The 24,663-nt window shown below is 42.3% G+C and overlaps 1 protein-coding gene across 1 annotated transcript in view; it reads left to right on the top strand.

Annotated features, from left to right (window-relative positions):
- Positions 1-10,733: 10,733 nt before the first annotated feature.
- LOC129862568 (zinc finger protein ZFPM1-like) overlaps positions 10,734-24,663 on the top strand; it is an 88,685-nt gene continuing 74,755 nt past the window's right edge. Inside the window, exon 1 of the mRNA XM_055934348.1 lies at positions 10,734-11,170. Coding sequence (XP_055790323.1) covers positions 11,131-11,170 — 40 coding nt within the window. The 5' untranslated portion in view covers positions 10,734-11,130. The remainder of the gene's footprint in view (positions 11,171-24,663) is intronic.

Raw genomic sequence — 24,663 nt, 5'->3', positions numbered from 1 at the left:
CACAACACATAATCGGGGGTAAACTACCTGCCCTCTAGGACACCTACAATATCCGATGTCACAGGAAGGCAAAAAATATCAAGGACAATAACCACCCAAGTCACTACCTGTTCACCCCGCTTCCATCCAGAAGGCGAGGTCAGTACAAGTGCAATAGAGTTGGGACAGAGAGATTGAAAAACAGCTTCTATCTCAAGGCCACCAGATTGTTAAACAGCACCACTACCACAGAGAGGCGGCTGCCTACCTACAGACTTGATATCATTGGCCACTTTAATAAATAGAACACGAGTCACTTGAATAATGCCACTTTAAGAATTTTTACATTACTCATCTCATATGTACGTATATATTGTATACTGTATCCTTCACTATCTATTCTTTACTATCTGTTGCATCTTAGCCGCTCTTTCACTGCTCATCCATATATTTTATACTTATATATTATCATCCCATTCCTTTACTAGATTGTGTGTATTAGGTTTTATTGTGGAATTGTTAGATATTAGGTTTTGTTGTGGAATTGTTAGATATGACCTATTAGATACTGCTGCACTGTTGGATCTAGAAGCATAAGTATTTCGCTAGACTTGCAAAAACATCTGATAACCATGTGTATGTGACCAATAACATTTTATTTTATTTGATACAAGGGGTACTGGTATAGAGTCAATGCGCAGGGCCACAGGTTAGTCAAGGTAATTTAGGTAATATGTACAGAACCAGTAAAAGTTTGGACACACCTACTCATTCCAGGGTTTTTCTCTATTTTCTACATGGTAGAATAATAGTTGTCATGCCCTGACCGTAGAGATCCTTTTTATGTCTCTATTTTGGTTTGTCAGGACCCGGTTATGAACTCAGGTCTCCGTTGAGAGAAACAGTCACTTAGCCACTAATGGTCGGCAGAACCCAGAAGATGAGGCAGACACAGCAGTACTTGAGACGGTGTTTTAATAAAGTAAAAAGGAAAGTACTTCAGGCAAAAATATAAATCCACAACGTCAAAAGTAATTCCAAGAGAAAAAAGGTATATCCTCCAAGTCACAAGGTAAATCCACAAAAGTGGTAAGTACAGCAGGGAAAAAAACTCAAAAGAAAAATCTAAAATAAATAAATGAGAACAGAGTACCTCAAGAGAATCCAACTGGAGTAACAAAAGTTCACAGCATGGCTGTGGCTGGGTGCTAACATTCAAACACAGAGCAAAGAACTGAGGAAAACTAAGGGTTTAAATAGATTCAAGGGAAACGAGGCACAGGTGCAAATGATAACTGGAAATAAGGGAAAACAAAAGGGTCAAAAAAGCCCAATGGGGGCATCTAGTGACCAAAACAGGAACAATCCTGGCCAAATCCTGACAGAATCCCCCACCTAGGAACGGCTCCTAACGTTCCTACCAGCCTTCTCAGGGTGGAGGGCCCTGAACTGACGAATGAGGCTACGGTCCCGAGGAGCGCTCCTGGGTTCCTGCCAAAGACATACTGGACCCTGACCTCATTCATCAGTTCAGGGCTCTCCACCCTGAGAAGGCTGGTAGGAACGTCAGGAGCCGTTCCTAGGTGGGGGATTCTGTCAACCGTTTTTGTTTTGTTCTAGTATTCATTAAAAGTAATTATGAGTACTTACCACGCTGCACCTTGGTCTTCTCCTTCTCCTCGATACGACGATCGTTACAATAGTGATAACCATCAAAACTATGAAATAACACAGCATCATGTTGTAACCAAAAAAAAGTGTTAGTTTTGATGTTTTCAATAATATTCTACAATGTAGAAAATAGTAAAAATAAACACTTGAATGAGTAGGTGTGTCCAAACTTTTGACTGGTACTATGTGTATATATATATAAAAAAATGGATATTCATTTGAGGGCCTCAAAGGCCGCCAGTAGCCCATCCCTGAGCTAGATGATGATTAACCGTGTTGAGCCACAACTCTGAGGTTATACCTGGGTATGTGTCTGAGCCATTTAGGGATTGCATCCAGTTACCCACCTAGCTCTGCCCTCTTCAAGCTTTCAAGCTTTCCATGCCCATAGTCACAATCGCTGTCACTACTCTGCTGTCATTCACAGAGACCTGGCACCCCCTGCTAAAGATGATGAACACCTCTTTAAGGGGAATAAAGGCAAATGTAGAAAAAAATGCTATGTTCCTAAACCCCTGTGACTCGTTGAACTGTCTGTGAAAGTGCGCCTCTCTCTCACTCTTGGTTCTTTCAAGTCAACTGGGAACTCAGGGGGAAAAATGAGGTCAAATCATGACATCAGTGATCTTCAGGTTGGAATGTTAGAGCATATACATTTTATGTGATAAATGTGTGTCACGGGTTCACAATTGAACTTTCTCTGAGATCTCTGCCAAACAGCGAAGAAAGGTTGCCGACTGTAACGGGCTTCCTCCTTCTCCTCATCCGAAGAGGAGTAGCAAGGATTTGACCAACGTGCAGCGGGTTGTGAATACATAATGATTTATTAGACAAACGACGAAACACGAAAACAAACACTTGGAAAGATTTACAAAATAACAAAACAACGTAGACTGACCTGAACGTAAGAACTTACATGTAACACGAAGAACGCACGAACAGGGAAAAACAGACTACACAAAAACCGAACGAACAAACATACCGAAACAGTCCCGTGTGGCGCAACATACACAGACACGGAAGACAACCACCCACAACAAACAATGTGAAACAACCTACCTTAATATGACTCTCAATTAGAGGAAACGCCAAACACCTGCCTCTAATTGAGAGCCATACCAGGCAACACATTAACCCAACATAGAAAACACATAACATAGACTACCCACCCAAATTCACGTCCTGTCCAATTAAACACATACCAAAACAACAGAAAACAGGTCAGGAACGTGACAGAACCCCCCCCTCAAGGTGCGAACTCCGGGCGCACCCCTAAAACTCAAGGGGAGGGTCTGGGTGGGCATCTGTCCGCGGTGGCGGCTCCGGCGGTGGGCGAGGACACCACTCCACCACTGTCTTTGTCCCCCTCCTTAGCGTCCTTTGAGTGGCGACCCTCGCCCCCGACCATGGTCCAGGAACCCTCGCTAAGGCCCCTCCACAATAGAGGAGACAACTCAGGACAGAGAGGTAGCTAAGGACAAAGAGGTAGCTAAGGACAAAGAGGTAGCTAAGGACAAAGAGGTAGCTAAGGACAGAGAGGTAGCTAAGGACAGAGAGGTAGCTCAGGACAGAGGGACAACTCTGGACTAGTGGCAGCTCCGGACTGAGTGGCAGCTCCGGACTGAGTGGCAGCTCCGGACTGAGTGGCAGCTCCGGACTGGTGGGCAGCTCATGACTGGTGGGCAGCTCATGACTGGTGGGCAGCTCATGACTGGAGGGCAGCTCATGACTGGAGGGCAGCTCATGACTGGAGGGCAGCTCATGACTGGAGGGCAGCTCATGACTGGCTGGCGGTTCTGGCAGCTCCTGACTGGCTGGCGGCTCTGGCAGCTCCTGACTGGCTGGCGGCTCTGGCAGCTCCTGACTGGCTGGCGGCTCTGGCAGCTCCTGACTGGCTGGCGGCTCTGGCAGCTCCTGACTGGCTGGCGGCTCTGGCGGCTCCTGACTGACGGGCGGCTCTAATGGCTCGGGACAGACGGGCGGCTCTAATGGCTCGTGGCAGACGGGCGGCTCTAATGGCGCTGGGCAGACGGATGGCTCAGACGGCGCTGGGCAGACAGATGGCTCAGACGGCGCTGGGCAGACAGATGGCTCAGACGGCGCTGGGCAGACAGATGGCTCAGACGGCGCTGGGCAGACAGATGGCTCAGACGGCGCTGGGCAGACAGATGGCTCAGACGGCGCTGGGCAGACAGATGGCTCAGACGGCGCTGGGCAGACAGATGGCTCAGACGGCGCTGGGCAGACAGATGGCTCAGACGGCGCTGGGCAGACGAGCAGTGCAGGCGGCGTTGGGCAGACAGCCGACTCTGACCTGCTGAGGCGCACAGTAGGCCTGGTGCGTGGTGCCAGACCTGGTGGTACCGGACTGGAGATACGCACATCAAAGCTAGTACGGGGAGCAGGAACAGGGCACACTGGACTCTCGATGCGCACTATAGGCCTGGTGCGTGGTACCGGAACTGGAGGTACCGGGCTGAGGGCACGCACCTCAGGGCGAGTGCGGGGAGAAGGAACAGGGCTCTGGAGACGCACTGGAAGCCTGGTGCGTGGTGTAGGTACTGGTGGTACTGAGCTGGGGCGGGAAGGTGGCGCCGGATATACCGGACCGTGCAGGCGTAATGGCTCCCTTGAGCACTGAGCCTGCCCAACCTTACCTGGTTGAATGCTCCCCGTCGCCCGACCAGTGCGGGGAGGTGGAATAACCCGCACCGGGCTATGTAGGCGAACCGTGGACACCATGCGTAAGGCTGGTGCCATGTAAGCCGGCCCGAGGAGACGTACTAGGAGACGTACCTACCTGCCGTCGGCCCACTACCTCTTAGCCCCCCCCCAAGAAATTTTTGGGTAGTACTCACGGGCTTTTCGGGCTTCCGTGCTAGACGCATCCCCTCATAACGCCGGTTCCTCTCTCCGGTTTCCTCCGCTCTCCGAGCTGCCTCCAGCTGTTCCCATGGGCGGCGATTCACTTCCACTTTAGCCCATGGTCCTTTTCCTTCCATGATTTTCTCCCAAGACCAGAAATCCTGCTTCGTGCGCTGTCCGTTAACCCGCTGCTTGATCCGGGTTTGGTGGGTGGTTCTGTAACGGGCTTCCTCCTTCTCCTCATCCGAAGAGGAGTAGCAAGGATTTGACCAACGTGCAGCGGGTTGTGAATACATAATGATTTATTAGACAAACGACGAAACACGAAAACAAACACTTGGAAAGATTTACAAAATAACAAAACAACATAGACTGACCTGAACGTAAGAACTTACATGTAACACGAAGAACGCACGAACAGGGAAAAACAGACTACACAAAAACCGAACGAACAAACATACCGAAACAGTCCCATGTGGCGCAACATACACAGACACGGAAGACAACCACCCACAACAAACAATGTGAAACAACCTACCTTAATATGACTCTCAATTAGAGGAAACGCCAAACACCTGCCTCTAATTGAGAGCCATACCAGGCAACCCATTAACCCAACATAGAAAACACATAACATAGACTACCCACCCAAATTCACGCCCTGACCAATTAAACACATACCAAAACAACAGAAAACAGGTCAGGAACGTTACACCGACCTAATCCCGCCTCCCACTTTTAACTTGTAACCCCATTGAAAATAATTTTATTTGCCATTCAACATTGTCAATCTTCACTCTCTGACTGTGTAGGCTCATTGCATGGTGTAACGGCAGTCTAGCTCTCCCTCCTCCTAGGACGAGGAGAGTCGAGAAGGATCAGAGGACCAATGTGCAGCGTGGTAATTATACATAATGAATTTAATCAAACAAAACAAGACACTATACAAACTGACAAAACACACTAACCGTCACAGTCCCGTGTAGCACCAACCCTGACACAGGAACAATCACCCACAAACAAACAGTGAGAACAGCCTACCTTAATATGGTTCTCAATCAGAGGAAACGTCAAACACCTGCCTCTAATTGTGAACCATATCAGGCAACAATTTAACCCAACATAGAAACAGACAAACTAGACACACAACATAGAATTCCCACCCAGCTCACGTCCTGACCAACACTAAACAAGCAAAACACATACGAACTCTGGTCAGGACGTTACACATGGTTTGAGCAGATCATTATGGCAAAATATATGAGTGTTCAACATAACTTCCATTTCATAGGATAACACATATGGGCTTTAAGGCAAATTTATGTAACACATTTTTTATTCGATTGTAACTTTTCTACAGTAGTCAGCTGACGGCAAGCATATCCTTGTAAATGAATTGCTGTTGTAGATATAATAGATATATCCATGTATCAGTACCTAGGCTATCAAAATGTATATAAAGGGTGGGTCTTATCCTGAATGCTGACTGGCCTCATTCCAGCCGGTATCTATTTCACAAGTTACCACCGGCTGAATCTATGATGTTAACATGCCTACTTACCTTGTTCCATCTGACTGGCAATCCACTGTCTCATCAGCCCAGCCAGGCAATTTATAAGTTTGATTTCCACTATATAAAACATCTAGAAATTATCTCACATTTCTTTTAGACTAACATTTTGTTTTCAACAGCGGAGATTTGTATAAACCTTGCTGTCTGTCTCTCCGACATTTCCAACATTGTTTCAATATTCAAATTCGATCTCCAGCTATAACGTATTGAGAGTCGGGATGAGACAGACAGGCAGGCAGCTTTTCTCAGCAAGTCAAAATCATGAATCAGCATAATTGTTCTGGATATACAAAGAAATATCAATAGAAAACAGGTCAAATGAAACAAAGTGCAGCTAGTTTGCAGTCTTTCCAGCTTCAGTTTGAAGTGATTGTGTTAACTGTGTTGTTGGCTATAAAATGGGAAAGTATTCTTATAACCTGTGTTTGCATCAAATACCCTACTTATTGAAATTTGTGTATTGATTATATATAGCATACAGTACATGATGAATTCTGATCACTGCAATCAACAGCTGCAGTGTTGCTGATTGGATTACCCATACCATAGAATAGGCTATGTGAAAGGTTATAAAGACAGAAGGCAGACACATGGAATTATTTGATTTGGCTGGAACATGGCATGACAGAAAATTAGGCAGATATTTTCTTATCTAAAATGTGGCTGAATCTTTGCTTCAGTATAGGCTACATTTCTCGAGCTCGTTATTGTGTTGTTTCACTAACGGGACTCGAGCCTGGATGGACTCATGCTTGGTAAAAACTTTAAAGCATATTGCACACTATATTCCAAAATTCTAACAAAATACACCAGCGACATCATTTAGGAGATAAAGGTTGTGAGCACAGTGTTTCTGATCAGATTGACAATTATCTTCTAATATATTTGTATGGCAATACGATGCTATCTTTAGAGCACAGCATTTTCCGCTTGGTTTCCAGAGCGAAAGAGAAATTAAATAGGCTACTATTGGTAACAACCAAAATAAGATGGTCATACCATGTAACCCAATTGGTTCGGACGCTACAGACAAAAATATGCACATCAGCGTTACCAATTTCACATGCGTCCACCATCAAACGGAGAAGACCATTGTGTTCGTGAGAGTCCCCCCTTTCCATAGAGTAGTCATATCGTTTTTAGGCCACACCGTTCGGACTGTACAGACATTTTCATGAGAACGGGTTTCTTTCGAGATGCCTCCTGGTGCAGATGTGGAAGGCCGATGTAGGCGAATGCGGTCTATTGAGAAAAGATATCTGTAGTTTAAACTGATGGATTTTGACAGGGATTTTTTTATTATGTTACTTAGATTTACGCATGGGTGCGTCAATAGACTCTTTAAAGTGTTTAATCCTTATAAGTACTAAACACATACTATCATTAGCAAAGCTGATGCCACGCCCACCTGTGTATTTCTATCATACTCACACACACACACAAACAAACACATACACGCATACACACACACAAAATAGGAGTAACGTTATTACACAGTAATTAACAAATGATATGACAAGATAATATTGTTTCAATAACAGCATTACTACACAAGTAGAAGAGCAACGTAATGTGAAGTGTTACCGATCGGTCTTGCCAGTATCATAAGGAATCAACAGATTCTTATGACTGTGTCAATCCAAAAGGTAATGTTTGATCTTGTGTGTTCTGTATCTGTGAAAAAAATGATAAGATCTTTAAAGATTAGCATGATTAGTAAGTATCAGAGTATCTGATGTAACACTAGTCTCAATTTCTGTACATCATCAAGACAAACTCATATGTTGATACAACATAACAGCTATCATGCTGTTAGACACCAGCCTTTTTCTACTTGACAAGATTTTCACATTGCCACTAGATGGGAGCAGTGAATATGGCTTAACAACTTGTCTTGTAAGCTATTGTTTTGGTTGTTGATTTGTACCCTCAATTGATGCCTTCTGGAGATGTATTTTGTTACATATTCCTGAATGGTTTGTAAAAATGTAAAACTGTACAAAAACAGATAAACAGATAAAATCCATACAAACTGCTTTTTTAAGTATTGAGAATACATATTGCACACTTGACTTTATGTTGCTAACAATCTATCACTTGGTTTTACTTTGGTAGCATAAAAAGCGATGGGACTATTAAAGCCACACTCCTTAATTTGTGCAAACCCTCAAAGAGTATGCAACAAAAATGTAAACAATGGAGAAAATGCATCCCATGACCTTGATATATATGATACGTTTGCAGTTCTCAATGAATGACTTTTCAGGATAGAGCCACATACATTATTTGTAGCTAATAATTCATTATTTGAAATTATACAGTGGCTTTATTCAGATATTTCCTCTAAGAATTACATGAAAACTATAGCATGCTTGGCACCCATCAGTTACCTAAAGACTAATCAATTAATTTGTCTTGCTTAAGTTTGTAGTAAAAATGCGGTGTTCCACATCACCTATGACATTGCATTTACATTGCACTAAAGAGGGTCACATAAATACAAATCAAATACAAATTTATTGGTCACATACACATGGTTAGCAGATGTTAATGCGAGTGTAGCGAAATGCTTGTGCTTCTAGTTCCGACAGTGCAGTAATATCTAACAAGTAATCTAACAATTCCACAACAACTACCTAATACACACAAATCTTGAGGGGTGAAAAATAATGTACATAAAAATATATGGATGAGTGATGACCGAGCGGCATAGGCAAGATGCAATAGATGGTATAAAATACAGTATATAGATATGAGATGAGTAATGTAAGATATGTAAACATTATTAAAGTGCCATTATTTAAAGTGACGAGTGATCCATTCATTAAAGTGGCCAATGATTCAAGTCTGTATGTAGGCAGCAGCCTCTCTGTGTTAGTGATGGCTGTTTAACAGTCTGATGGCCTTGATAGATGTTTTTCAGTCTCTCTGTCCCAGCTTTGACGCACCTGTACTGACCTCGCCTTCTGGATGGTAACGGGGTGAACAGGCAGTGGCTCGGGTGGTTGTTGTCCTTGATGATTTTTTTGGCCTTCCTGTGTAATCGGGTGCTGTAGGGTAGTTTTCCCCCAGTTATGCGTTGTGCAGACCGCACCACCCTCTGGTGAGCCTTGCGGTTGCCGTACCAGGCGGTGATACAGCCTGACAGGATGCTCTCAATTGTGCATCTGTAAAAAGTTTGTGAGGGTTTCAGGTGACAAGCCAAAATTCCTCAGCCTCCTGAGGTTGAAGAGGTGTGTACATTCGTGATGTGTACGCAGAGGAACTTAAAACGTTCCACCTTCTCCACTACTGTCCCGTCGATGTGGATAGGGGGGTGCTCCCTCTGCTGTTTCCTGAAGTTCACAATCATCTCCTTTGTTTTGTTGACATTGAGTGAGAGGTTGTTTTCCTGACACCACACTCCGAGTGCCCTCACCTCCTCCCTGTCTTGTCGTTGTTGGTAATCAAGCCCACTACTGTTGTGTCACCTGCAAACTTGATGATTGAGTTGGAGGCATGCATTGCCACGCAGTCATGGGTGAACAGGGAGTGCAGGAGGGGGCTGAGCACGCACCCTTATGGGGCCCCAGTATTGAGCATCAGCGAAGTGGAGATGTTGTTTCCTATCTTCACCACCTGGAGGAAGCCCGATCAGAAAGTCCAGGACCCAATTGCACAGGGTGGGGTTGAGACCCAGGGCCTCAAGCTTAATGATGAGCTTGGAGGGTAGTATGGTGTAGAATGCTGAGCTGTAGTCAATGAACAGCATTCTTACATAGGTATTCCTCTTGTCCAGATGGGATAGGGCAGTGTGCAGTGTGATGGTGATTGCATCGTTTGTGTACATGTTGGGGTGGTATGCAAACTGAAGTGGGTCTAGGGTAGCAGGTAAGGTGGAGGTGACATGATCCTTGACTAGTCTCTCAAAGCACTTTATGATGACAGAAGTGAGCATTACGGGGTGATAGTCATTTAGTTCAGTTATCTTTGCCTTCTTGGGTACAGAAACAATGGTGGCCATCTTGAAGCACGTGGGGACAGCAGACTGGGATAGGTAGCGATTGAATATGCTCGTAAACACACCAGCCAGCGGGTCTGCGCATGCTCTGAGTACGAAGCTAGGGACGCCGTCTGGTCCAGCAGCCTTGCGAGGGTTAACACGTTTAAATGTCTTAATCAGGTCGGCCACGGAGAAGGAGAGGGGGGACCCACAGTCCTTGGTAGCGGGCCGTGTCGGTGGCACTGTATTATCCTAAAATACTTTCCTTATGCAAGGTTTCCCATGTCTTCATTTCTCATCAACTAAAATTTTTCATAACTGTCTGTCATCTTGTAGGCAAATTACAAGGGATGGACTATTAGGCTTATAGTTTGTACATTATAAAAATAGGCTACAGATTTGCTGTGAATCATAGGCTACTATTGCCAGATTATGCAATTATAAATGCCAGAATCTCTTCCGTTTTTGATAAACCTTCCAGATAAACCTAGATACTTTTTGATAAACAGTCAAAATAAACGTAATAAATGGATAAAATCAAAGTAGGTATACAATCAAGGATTTGGGGGCCTACTGTTGACGCCCATCATCGAGACGCTATACCCTACGTCAGACGCAGGTGGCGTTAGAGGGGCGTGTCATGTAGCCATATCAGCTGTAGTGTTTAGTGTCATGCTCGCGCTCCATTGATACTGGCTGCCAGTACTAGAGCGTGGAGCGGACTAGGGAAAAACATAAAGGAAAAACGAAAACAATCAAGCGGCAACATTTAATACAATAATGATAGCGACACAACTGCAGGCACTGGCATCCTTTCGGTGACAGGCAAGACATCACAAGGAAGAGGAGGAAGAGCTAGGAGAAGACCGCACATCTGAGAAGACATTTAAAAGTAACTCAAGCTTACTTGACCACAGGTAGTTATCGCGCGTCAAAGAATATCAAAGTGCAGGTCATGCGGATATCTCCGGGTGGAGATCGAGCTGTGTTTCATTGCTAGTACAGTTCTTCTTGGGAAGAAGATCACTTATTTTCAGCTGAACAAGAACAGGGGAAAGCCATGTCCAGAAGAAAGCAGAGCAAACCCCGGCAGATCAAACGTAAGAACAAATAAGTTCACATTTATCTTTAAAGCGGCAATCAGCTGATGAAACAATAACAAAGCGAGATACACGCTACTGTTTCGCTAAACAACTGAGGGATGGGACTGGATAAATGGGGTGGGTATAATTTGCGGAACGTTCCAACAGGAATATGTTCCAAAAACTTCGTAAATAACAAGGTTGCCAACAAACAACGCATACAAAGTTGTAAAGCGGCCGAATAAGATAGCGGGTAGGGAGTGGGCTATTTCATTAAGTTTTCACTCACCACGTTTATTCCGAAAAATGTCTCTGGTAGCATATGGACAAACATTAATAATAAGCTACGGGTTGAGTTGATGCCTATTCGGCAGCTAGTTAGCTAGGTGACTTGATCATGTTACTTGGTATGCATTGTTTGTTAGCAACCTTGTGCTTTACGAAGTTTTTGGAACAGATTCCTGTTGGAACGTTCTACAAATTATACCCACCCGGATAAATGTAACCATTCTCAAAGAGCTATGGATGCAAGGAGGGATCATTATGGTTGTAACCATGTTTTGAGGCTATACAGCATTTGTTTACAAGTACTTTGTTTACAAACATTGGAATATCTCAAAACAAGCTTATATTTTGGGTTCTGATGGGGTACAGGAGTTGAACTAATCTCATGAGGCATGTATAAGTTATATTCTTCAAGAATCAATGGGTAAATATTGATTTATAAGTCAACAAAATGTATGTAGCTACTGCAGATTTTCCCTTTAAGTGTCATTGTGCAGTTGTGAGTGTGAAATATATACATTGACAGGTGTTGACAGGTTTGTGAAATTCAGCAGTGACCAAAATAATATTTCTAGCATTTACCTGCAAACCTAATTTAAAAATGTTATTATGTAACAATATATTTGTAAAGAATTTTGTGGAAATGTGCATTGTTTTTTCATTTTGTGTAGGGTAGCCAACAGTTTTAATGATAGCCTAGGCTACTGACACAAACCAATTTAAAATAGTCAGCTAGCATAATATTGAGCACGTAGGCTAGCCTACTATTATAAATGCTAAATAGGCCCTACTATAGCATATATGATCAAAATGATTTCAAAATAATGTCATGTTTTATTTTAAATGTGATGTAAAGCACATCTCACTCAGTGGCAAGCAACATCTGCAGGCTAAATATAATTAATTAACAATGTGAAACATCAGAGTGAAAGCTATTATTCTTTTAGATCTAGGCTAGGTTACATTTGAAAAATGGTTAATGCGGTCTATCGCAGTAGGTTTAAACGTTGTTACCTAATTAGTTAGGGCCATTTAGCCTAACTTGCAGTCTCTCTTTACTTTATTTACAGTTGCTGTAGGCTTAATAAAAAGTTGAATTTGCTCTTTTAAAAACATTTTGTCCATTGGCAACTGAACTGAAACAGTGGTTTCCTGTTTAATTATGTTGTGGAAACGTCACTGTTCTCTGAAAAAGGCGATGTGAACGCAGATATACAGCGATCCGATCTCAGCCGAGATAAAGATTAAAATGTGATATTTTTTTTATTTGTTTTCTGTCTGAGGCTGCTCTGAGGCTGACGTTGCATTTTCCCTCGGCTTTGCTGTTCTTTTTCCAGAGATGGGGCGTCAGATAGCGCGCCTAGCTGATCATGCCTGCTGATAGTGGGTTACAATAGGATTTTTTTTCATCTATCCTTTTAACTCCGTAATGCATAGGCTTCCATTTAAAATTGTTTTCATTTTGGTCTGGTGCTTGGTCTCCTTGCTTGACAAGTTCTTCCTGTTTACAAAATGTGTGAAGGTTTGCATGATTATGCAGTTAATGAAAATATTAATCATATTTACTCTCTCTCACACACACCCTCACTTACTGACTACTGCTGAGAAGTTGTTTTGCTCTGGTGCCAGGCGCTGTTTCAGTTCTTCATCCAGAAGAGATGCCTTGGTCTGATAAACACAGTAGCAATATCTTGGAGGTTGAGTTTGAAAGCGACTCTTGAAAAAGAAAGAGAAATCACATAAGGTAACATTAGTAAACGTTAAGCACTGTGTGTAAAGTGCGCATAAAAAGCTTCTAGTAAAAGGCACACCTTTGGGCATTCATGCCAATGGCCCAAATCTACTCCAAATAGGATCTGCAACATGCCATCATCAAAGCACCCACTGGAAAAGGCTACATGATAGTGAGAGGTTTTAAAGTCTTTAACTATAAGTCAAATCCTCTTCATGTTATGTTGTTGATGTTCTGTAGGCTAGCTAGTTGTAATTTCAATAATACAAAAAAACAATATTTGTTATTTCCTTTTCATAGTGGTCTATCAATAGTGTTCTATCAACTGATCACACATCAGTCTCGCATGGAATGTGGATATAGTCCAGACCCTGGAAAGGATGTATGCGTCTCAGGGTTGTCATAGCCTTTGTCTTTATCAGTTCTTACACCATCATGCTTCCCCGGCCTCTTGACGGTGCACAGAGAAACAAGTCCCATGATTCTCTTGTGCCTTGGCAGACATTTTAATGGAGGAGGAGTGGTGATAAAGACTTGGTTGGATTACGTCCACAATATTGTTCCTTAAGCATCACAAGCTTACTTCTTCGTACCAGCCTGTATTTTATGTTATGGTTATAGCACACTTGCTGGAATGATGGTAGCAGCATTTGGAATGATGGTCCAACAACAAATGTTGTGTCCAGCATTACGGAAGCTGAAGCATAAATTCAGGGTAGATATTTGTCTGCTTCTTTTGTGCGTCATTTTCCCAACGGTGAAGATCTCTCAAACTGATTATCCATCCATCCTTGATGGAAAGATATGCATGCAGCCAACTGCATCCGGATCCCAGGGCTTTTATTTTGGCGGTTGAGATGGGAGACAGGATAAGCAGGGCGGCGATCGCTCTCCGATATTATGAGCATGAGACAGATCGAGGCGATTGGGATGGAGCTTGCATTATAATTACATTCGGCTGCTGCATTCTCATCTTTGTCGTTTTTGTGTTGTTGTTTGGGACTAGCTGGGTGTATCTCTAGATACTTTAAAAAGTGGGAGAAGAGGATAAGACCAGAAACAGGGATGGCAGGTCTGATAAGGCAACAACAAAAAGAGCCTGGAATACAGACATGGTAGATGGATGTATTGTAGATTTAAAAGCAGGCAGCTTCCCCTCTGAGATGTGCAGGGCTGATAAGGCCGCCTGCTGATCACTGGTAGATAAGCTCAGGCAGATCCACAGATACAGCTGTAGCTCTCTCTGCAGCTCTGCCCTCATGACATCACGGATAAAGCTCAGAGCTCACCATGAATAATGCATAGCCTCCTATAGAAACCATGATGTCATGTCTATAGGTTCAGCCACCTCTGAATTACCCATTGACCTTATCTCTTCAGACCATGGAAGTTTATTTATGCATCAACTTTTTAATTGAGATTTTATATTTGTAACATTTGTATGGATGATTGTAACCCTTTTTCTATATTATCTGACATATACTTTTAACTTTCTGGGACACATGACAGTTTCATAGTTATACAATTGAAACATTTATCCAATCTTCCCAAGCCAGTACCAAAAACAAAACACTGTGTCAGACAAACACACACACACACTCATAAACCCATATATACACACAGTGCCTTGGTGGCTTTCTCTTGTGTGTTTTTCCTTATTTGTTCTGCTTTTAGCTCGATGTGAACTTTTGATAAGCCCTGGGGGCCGATCTCCGGTGCAGATAGAGATTGCCAAGTATGATTAGAGTTGTTATCAGCACAGAACAGGCAGGAGCTAAGACTCCACTGCAATAGCAAAGCGACACGTAGGAGCAGCAAGGCCTGGACCCTGGCAATCAGTTCCACCGTTAATGTGATTAATGTTGTTGTATAATTAGATGATAGGTGTGAATGCATTTCTCTCCCTCCCTCTCTTTTTCAACCTCATCTTTTTCCCCGCCCCATTTTTTTTCCTAACAAGCATTGTAGTTGATTAATTTAATTAAAACTAATACCACATATTACTCAGTGTAGATTCCATGTAAGATACCATTGAGATGCAGGGAAATGTGTGTTCATTGATGATTATCTTGAATGTGTTTTTTTTTGTGAAAAATGAAGAGCACTATACTGATACTGCTAAAAGGAGAGAAAAGTACAGCATCAGCATAATGCTTGATGTGGTTGATTTTTTTCTACCTATTAGATGATGACAGATTAAGTTGGAATTGAGATGGTTTTAAATAGTCTGTTCAGTTTGAGAATATTCTTTTTAGGGATTTGCTCATTTTGTTGGTGTTGGGTTATGTGTATCAGTTTCTTTTGCTCTTACGTTATGGTCTATAGAGCTGATGACTGTGAACAGTGTTATTGGAATGGGTGAGTGGCCTGTTAGTGGAGGGAAGTTGGCAGGGTTACAGAGGAAATGTTGCCTGTTTGGTGTGTGGATGAGTTATTACACCTTCCTGCTATTTACTCTGGGGATCGTGTAGCGTGAATTGTGATGCTCTGCTCTTTGGCCCCCCTGGAGCCATTGTAAACGGTTTCACCTCTGACCTCTGAGGCAAGAATCACCTATAAAGAGAGAATACTTACTTAAAGGCCCAGTGCAGTCAACCAGATTTCTGTGTTTTTATATAATATATATATATAACTGAGAAGTGGTCTGTGGTCACCACCTGCAGAACCAGTCCTTTATTGGGGGTGTCTTGCTAATTGCCTATAATTTCCACATTTTGTCTATTCCATTTGCACAACAGCATGTGACATTTATTGTCAATCAGTGTTGCTTCCTAAGTGGACAGTTTGATTTCACAGAAGTGTGATTGACTTGGAGTTACATTGTGTTGTTTAAGTGTTCCCTTTATTTTTTTGAGCAGTGTATATATATTACATACAGTACCAGTCATAAGTTTGGACACCTACTCATTCAAGGGTTTTTCTTTATTTTTACTATTTTCTACATTGTAAAATAATAGTAAAGACATCAAAACTAGGAAATAACACATATGGAATCATGTAGTAACCAAAAAAGTGTTAAAGAATCTAAAATAAATTTTGATTAATTTAAGGTTCCCACCCTTTGCGTTGATGACAGCTTTGCACATTCTTGGCATTCTTTCAACCAGCTTCATGAGGTAGTCATCTGGATTGCATTTTAATTAACAGGTATGTGCTTTCTTGAAATGTTAATTTGTGGAATTTCTTTCCTCAATGCGATTGAGCCAATCAATTGTGTTGTGACAAGGTAGGGGTGGTATACAGAAGACATCCTTCTATCTGGTACAAGATCAAGTCCATATTATGGCTAGAACAGCTCAAAAAAGCAAATCGAAACGACATTCTTTAAGACATGAAGATCAGTCAATCAGGAAAACTCATCCCAAACCATCCCAATTGGGTTGAGCTTGGCCAGGTCATCTGATGCAGCACTCCATCACTCCCCTTCTTGGTCAAATAGCCTTTACACAGCCTGGAGGTGTGTTGTGTCATTGTCCTGTTGAAAAACACATGATAGTCCCGCTAAGCGCAAACCAAATGGGATGGCGTATCGCTGAAGAATGCTGTGGTTGTGATTAGGGATGGACAATATATTGGTGAACATATGGGAATCGGACGATTATTAGCTAACAATGCCAACATCGGTATCGGCCCGATGTCTAGTTTAACGCCGATGTGCAAAACTGATGTCAAAGCTGACGTGCATACCTATATAACGTAGGTACATGACATAATGACGCCACATAAAATTTTGCGCTACACGTGCAACACAGCATTCCTAACCTAACCCACAATGTCTGCTGTGTGGATCGAGCAGTCAACAAGTTGAGCAGTCATTTGAAAGAGTAAGAACATTTCAGTGAGACAACTCAAAGGCGAAATTAAAGCCAAGATAATAGAATTCATTGCCCTTGACAATCAACTGTTCTCTGTCGTGGTTGATGTTGGCTTTCTGGTCGAGCACCGGTACAGACTACCAAGTGCGCTATTTTTTCAGATGTTGCCCTACCGGAGTTACTGCTATTAGCTTCACGACATGCATACTATGGAACGATGTGTGGGTCTTTGCGTATCAAAAAATATACAGTAGCACTGTCAAAGCTGTACAAAAAGTCTGCAAACACCGGCCACACACAATGTGTTTACAATACCGCATTGGTAATAAAGCATCATTTGTTCGACCACAACTTCTGGGGTAGCTAGCTTTAGCTTCGTACCTAGCCAGCACCAATACAATCAGCCTGAAAACAGTAGTCATTTTAATTTATCTTAGCAATGATTTAGGAATCCTTGTGAGTAAGTATTAGCTAGTTTGCCACTTGTTGTTCGCCTATTGAAATTAAACTTCAGTTCATGAAAATAAATAGCTAGCCAGCTACTTAGCTAGCTAGCTTCATCTGGCTAGTGATGCTCGACCGGACCTGGTTGTGTTGTGAAGCTAGCCACAATAAGGATTAGGCACAATAGTGGAATTTGCATTTTTCCTTCAAAATAAAAGTATGCAATTGACAGTGATGCAAATGAATATAAATAGTAGAATTATGGCATACTTTTATTTTGAAGGCTAACCGCAAAGCCCACTATTGTGGCTAATCCTTATTATGGCTAGCTTCACATAGATGGGTCCGACCACCATTAATCAAATAAGAACTGTCTTATAAATGAAGGTTATTTTAGACGATGACACCTAGCTATATAGTTGGCTAGCTAACTAGAGCTACTGAAACAGATTGTCATTTTGCTATGTTTTTGGGGAAGAACATTGTTTGCATCCATGAGCTCGCTAGCTAGCTTTTTTTATGACCAGCACTGTAGGTGCGCGAGACAACTTTACCAGCATCATAGCATACGTATCATTGAATCGTTGTGACATATGAAATAGGAGTGATTGTGTAATAACTACGTTAAAAAAATGTGTGAACGTGTTAAATTATTATGTGACGTGCAGTCATATTCCGATCCTGATTGGTCAACAAGCTAATTTGACACGTCAAATAGTATTATTTGACGCGTATCTTTTTTGACACGCAAAGTCCCAGCGGTGTTCCATAGAAATGAAACAACTGAAGAAATGAACAATGAAACAGCACAGCAAGTAAGTGAAATAAATAGTTTTTGATTATGTTTTACTGTTAATGGGGACATACGTAAATGCCAACCAAATTTTTTGGGGGGGGTGTGTGTAAACTTTATTTAACTAGGCAAGTCAGTTAAGAACAAATTCTTATTTACAGTGATGGCCTACCCCGGCCAAACCCAGACAACGCTGAGCCAATTGTGCGCCAATCACTGCCAGATGTGATACAGCCTGTATTTGAACCAGGGACTGTAGTGACTCCTCTTGCACTGAGATGCGGTGCCTTAGACCGCTGCGTCCATGTGTGTTAACTATTTAACTGTACTAGAATGCTTCAAAGGCCACAAACATTTTAAACATTGGTTATCGGTATCAGTTTTTTGGGGGCAAGGAAAATATCAAATATCGGCCAAAAATGTCATATCGGTGCATCACTAGTTGTGATGTCGAGATGTTTCTGTTACATGAACTCTGTGATGCATTTATTTGGGCCGCAATTTCTGAGGCTGGTAACTAATGAACTTATCTTCTGCAGCAGAAGGTAACTCTGTCTTCCTTTCCTGTGGCGGTCCTCATGAGAGCCAGTTTCATCATAGCGCTTGATGTTTTTTTTGCAACTGCACTTGAAGAAACTTTCAAAGTTCTTGAAATGTTCCTGATTGACTGACCTTCATGTTTTAAAGTAATGATGGACTGTTGTTTCGCTTTGCTTATTTGAGCTGTTCTTTCCATAATATGGACTTGGTCTTTTACCATTTATTTTTTGTTTACCAACCCTACCTTGTCACAACACAATCGATTGGCTCAAATGCATTAAGAAGGAAAGAAATTCCACAAATGAATTTTTTTTTTATCTCATGAAGCTGGTTGAGAGAATGCCAAGTGTGTGCAAAGCTGTCGTCAAGGCAAAGGGCTACTTTGAAGAATTTGAAATCTAAAATCTATTTTGAGTTGAATTTGTTTAACACTTTTTTGGTTACTACATGATTCCATATGTGTTAGTTTTGATGTCTTCAGTATTATCCTACAATGTAGTAAAAATAAAGGTGTGTCCAAACATTTGACTGGTATTGTGTGATATATATATATATATATATATATATATATATATATATATATATATATATATATATATATTTGTATATCACAGAGTTAAAGTTTTGAACAATTATATTTCTTACAAATTTGAGTGAGACAACCTTAGAGAGGAATGCTATGTATGTTACACTGCAGCTCTTCCAAGTTAAAGTAAGCTTTCGGTTTTATTAAATTATTGCCACCGGTGCTCACCGGTGTAACTGCTAAACTTGTTGCTGTACACTGTACTGTGTGATTATACACATGGATTGTCAGTTTACTTACGCCCTTTAATTCTAGTAGATATCTTGACTATGACATTGGCTAATATGGTGTCAGCGATGTAGGCTGTGTAGTGGTTAGCAGTTATGTTAGCAGTTATGGTATGAAGGTTTGGGTTGGAGAGGTTATTAGGGGTGTATTAATTCCGCCGATTCTGTTGCAAAACTTTTTTTTAAACGGAATGAAACTAGGATGGACCTACCTGAATTTGTCCTATATAAACTGTAGTTTTTGTTCCGTTTTGCAACTGTTTGGGCTAATAACTACACCCGAGATCACCTTGATGCAGCAAGAGTGTTTAAGCCAGCAGCATACCACCCTGCATCCCACTGCTGGCTTGCTTCTGAAGCTAAGCAGGGTTGGTCCTGGTCAGTCCCTGGATGGGAGACCAGATACTGTTGGCAGTGGTGTTGGAGAGCCAGTAAGAGGCACCCTTTCATCTGGTCTAAAAAAATATATCCCAATGCTTCAGGGCAGTGATTGGAAACGTTGCCCTGTGTAGGGTGCCGTCTTTCAGATGGGATGTTAATCGGGTGTCCTGACTCTCTGTGGTCACTAAAGAGCCCATGGCACTTATCGTAAGAGTTTTGGTGTTAACTCCGGTGTCCTGGCTAAATTCCCCATCTGGACTTCATACCATCATGGCCACCTAATAATCCCCAATTTACAATTGGCTCATTCACCCCCCCCCCCCCCTGTCTCCTGTAACTATTCCCCAGGTCGTTGCTGTAAATGAGAATGTGTTCTCAGTCAATTTACCTGGTAAAATAAGGGAAAAATATAACATAAAATGCATTATTGAATGTGTTGCTATCCATGTTTCCATCCAACCATTTCATGCGGATTAATTACTTCATGCATGAAAAAAGTCAAAACCGGGTTGATGGAAACATTGAATGCCAGCAGACAATTTGTTGGTTCGACATTGTGGGATCTTTTTATGTTAGTAAAATTAATTATGTGAGAAATGGTTAGGTGATTGAAGTACTATGTACATGAAGTTAGGGGCTGAAAAGCAGAATGTCCAGGTAGCTGTTTAATTAACTGTTAAGAAGTCTTATGGCTTTGGGGTAGAAGTTGGTCTCAGACTTGGCGGTTCGCTACTGCTTGCCACATGGTAGCAGAGACAATAGACTGACTTGGGTGGTTGGAGTCTGACAATTTTTAGGGCCTTCTGACATGGCCTGGTATAGAGGTCCTGGATGGCAGGGAGCTTGGCCCCAGTGATGTACTGAGCCGTATGCAATATGTTCTCAATGGTGCAACTGTATAACTTTTTGAAGATCTGAGGGCCCATGCCAAATTGTTGTTGAGCCCTCTTCACGACTGTGTTGGTGTGTTTGGACCATGATAGATCCTTAGTGATTGGACACTGAGGAACTTGAACCTCCCGACCGTCTCCACTAAAGCCCCCTTGATATGAATGGGGGCGTGCGCCACAATCAGCTCCTTTGTCTTGCCTACTTTGAGGGAGCGGTTGTCCTGGCAATGCACTGCCAGGTCTCTGACCTCCTCGCTGTCTCGTCGTCGTCGTCGGTGATCAGGCCTTCCACCACTGTGTTGTGAGCTAACTTAATGATGTTGTTGGAGTCATGTGCAGCAACGCAGTCGTGGAGAAACCGGCAGTACAGGAGGTGGCTAAGCACGCACCCCTGAGTAGGCCCCTGTATTGAGGGTCAGCGTAGTGGATGTGTTGTTGTCTACCCTCACAACCTGGGGGCGTCCCATCAAAGTCCAGTATACAGTTGCAGAGGGAGGCGTTTAATCCCAGGGTCCTTAACTTGGTGATGAGCTTGGAGGGCAGTATGGTGTTGAATGCTGAGTTGTAGTCAACAGCATTCTCACGTAGGTGTTCCCTTTGTCCAGGTGGGAAAGGGCAATGTGGTGCGCAATAGAGATTGTGTGAACTGTTGGAGTTGGTCCAGGTTGTCGGAATGATGGTGTTGATGTGAGCCATTGCGAGCCTTTCAAAGCATGTCATGGCTACAGATGTGAGTGATAAAATAGTCATTTAGAAAGGTTAACTTGTCTTTCTTGGGCACAGGGTGGTCTGCTTGAAACTTGGGTATTACAGACTGGGTCAGGAAGAGGTTAAAAATGTCAGTGAAGACACTTGCTAACTGGTAAGCGCATGCTCCGTCCTGGTATTTTGTCTGACCCTGCGGCCTTGTGAATGTTGACCTGTTTTAAAGTTCTTACTCGCATCAGCTACCGAGAGCGTGATCACACTGTCGTCCGGTACAGCTGGTGCTCTCATGCAGTTCGGTGTTGCTAGCCTCGAAGCGAGCATAGAAGGTGTTATTTAGCTTGTCTGGTAGGCTTGCTCCACTGGACAGCTCGGCTGGGTTTTCCTTTGTAATCCGTGATAGTCTGCAAGTTCTGGAACATTTGACGAGAGTAAGTGCGGTGTAGTAGGATTCAATTTTGGTCCTGTCTTGAAACTTTGCCTGTGATGGTTCGTCGGAAGGCGTAGCGGTATTTCTTAAAACGTCCGTATTTGTGTCACACACACACACGCATACATTTACATTCCTTCACACTCTTCACATACGCTGCTACTACTCTGTTTATCTATGCATAGTCACTTTACCTCTACCTGCATGTTAATAATACCTCAATTACCTCGACTAACCTGTACCCCGGCACCTTGACTCGGTACCGGTAACCCTTGTATATAGCATCTTTAGTTACATTTTATTGTGTTACTGTTTTTCCTTTCGTTTATTTAGCACATTTCTTACTTACATTTTAAAAACACTGTGTTGTCGGTTAACTTCTTTGGGGTCGATGTCCCATCCAGCATCTTCACAAGGTCCTTTGCTGTTGTTCTGAGATTGATTTGCACTTTTCGCACCAAAGTAAGTTAATTTCTAGGAGACAGAATGTGTCTACTTCCTGAGCGGTATGACAGCTGCTTGGTCCCATGGTGTTTACACTTGCATACTATTGTTTGTACAGATGAACGTGGTACCTTCAGGCGTTGGGAAATTTCTCCCAAGGATGAAACAGACTTGAGGAGGTCCACAATTTGTTTCTGAGTTCTTGGCTGATTTCTTTTGATTTTCCCATGATGTCAAGCAAAGAGGCACTGAGTTTGAAGGTTGACCTTGAAATACATCCACAGGTACACCTCCAATTGACTCAAATGATGTCAATTAGCCTATCAGAAGCTTCTAAAGCCATGACATCCTTTTCTGGAATTTTCAAAGCTGTTTAAAGGCACAGGCAACTTAGTGTATGTAAACTTCTGACCCACTGGAATTGTGATACAGTGAATTATAAGTGAAATAATCTGTCTGTAAACAATTGTTGGAAAAATTACTTGTGTCATGCACAAAGTAGATGTCCTAACCGACTTGCCAAACCTATAAATTGTTAACAAGAAATTTGTGGAGTGGTTGAAAAACTAGTTTTAATGACTCCAACCTAAGTGTATGTAAACTTCCGACTTCAACTGTATATCCACAGTAAAACGAGTTTTATATCGACATAACCTGAAAGGCCTCTCAGCAAGGAAGAAGCCACCGCTCCAAAACTGCCATAAAAAAGCCAGACTACGGTTTGCAACTGCACATGGGGACAAAGATCGTACTTTTTGGAGAAATGTCCTCTGTTCTGATGGAACAAAATAGAATCGTTATGTTTGGAGGAAAAGGTGGGAGGCTTGCAAGCCGAAGAACACCATCCCAACCGTGAAGCACGGGGGTGGCTGCATCATGTTGTGGGGGTGCTTTGCTGCAGGAGGGACTAGTGCACTTCACAAAATAGATGGCATTATGAGGCAGGAAAATTATGAGTAAGTAAAATTACATCTCAAGACATCAGTCAGGAAGTTAAAGCTTGGTTGCAAATGGGTCTTCCAAATGGGTAATGACCCCAAGAATACTTCCAAAGTTGTGGAAAAATGGGTTAAGGACAACAAAGTCAAGGTATTGGAGTGGCCATCACAAAGCCCTGACCTCATCCTATAGAAAATTTGTGGGCAGAACTGAAAAAGTGTGTGCGAGCAAGGAGACTTACAAACCTGACTCAGTTATACCAGCCCTGTCAGGAGGAATGGGCCAAAATTCACCCAACTTATTGTGGGTGAATTTACCCAAAACGTTTGACCCAAGTTAAACAATTTAAAGGCAATGCTACCAAATACTAATTAAGTGTATGTAAACTTCTGACCCACTGGGAATGTGATGAAAGAAATTAAAGCTGAAATAAATAATTCTCTCTACTATTATTCTGACATTTTCACATTCTTAAAATTAAGTGGGGATCCTAACTGACCTAAGACAGGGGATTTTTACTAGGATTAAATGTCAGGAATTGTGAAAAATTTGAGTTTTTAAATTTATTTGGCTAAGGTGTATGTACACTTCCGACTTCAACTGTATATGCTGACTCGGTGAGCGAGTTTGTAAGGAAGTGTATAGGAGATGTTGTACCCACTGTGACTATTAAAACCTTCCCTATCCAGAAACCGTGGATTGATGGCAGCATTCGTGCAATTGTCAATTGTGAAAAATGGACTTTAAATGTATTTTGTAATGTGTATGTAAACTTACAACTTCAACTGTACGTACGGTCACTGTGGGTACTACGTCGTCAATGCTCTTATTAATGAAGCCATTGACTGAAGTAGTAAACTCCTCAATGCCATCGGATGAATGCCGTTACATACAGTGCATTCGGAAAGTATTCGGAGCCCTTGACTTTTTTTCACATTTTGTTACAGCCTTATTCTAAAATTGATTAATGACAAAGCAAAAAGCAGGTTTTTAGGAATTTTTGCTAATTTATAAAAAATAAAAATATCACATTTACTTAAGTATTCAGACCCTGTACTCAGTACTTTGTTGAAGCACCATTGGCAGTGGTTACAGCCTCAAGTCTGCATGGGTATGACACTACAAGCTTGGCATATGTGTATTTGGGGAGTTTCTCCCATTCTTCTCTGCAAATCCTCTCAAGCTCTGTCTGGTTGGATGGGGAGCGTCGCTGCACAGCTATTTTCAGGCCTCCAGAGATGATCGATTGGGTTCAAGTCCGGGCTTTGGCTGGGCCACTCAAGGACATTCAGAGATTTTT

This window comes from Salvelinus fontinalis, chromosome 9 (assembly GCF_029448725.1).
Source record: "Salvelinus fontinalis isolate EN_2023a chromosome 9, ASM2944872v1, whole genome shotgun sequence".
Lineage (NCBI taxonomy): Eukaryota > Metazoa > Chordata > Actinopteri > Salmoniformes > Salmonidae > Salvelinus > Salvelinus fontinalis.
This window is presented reverse-complemented; position numbering and strand designations above follow the sequence as displayed.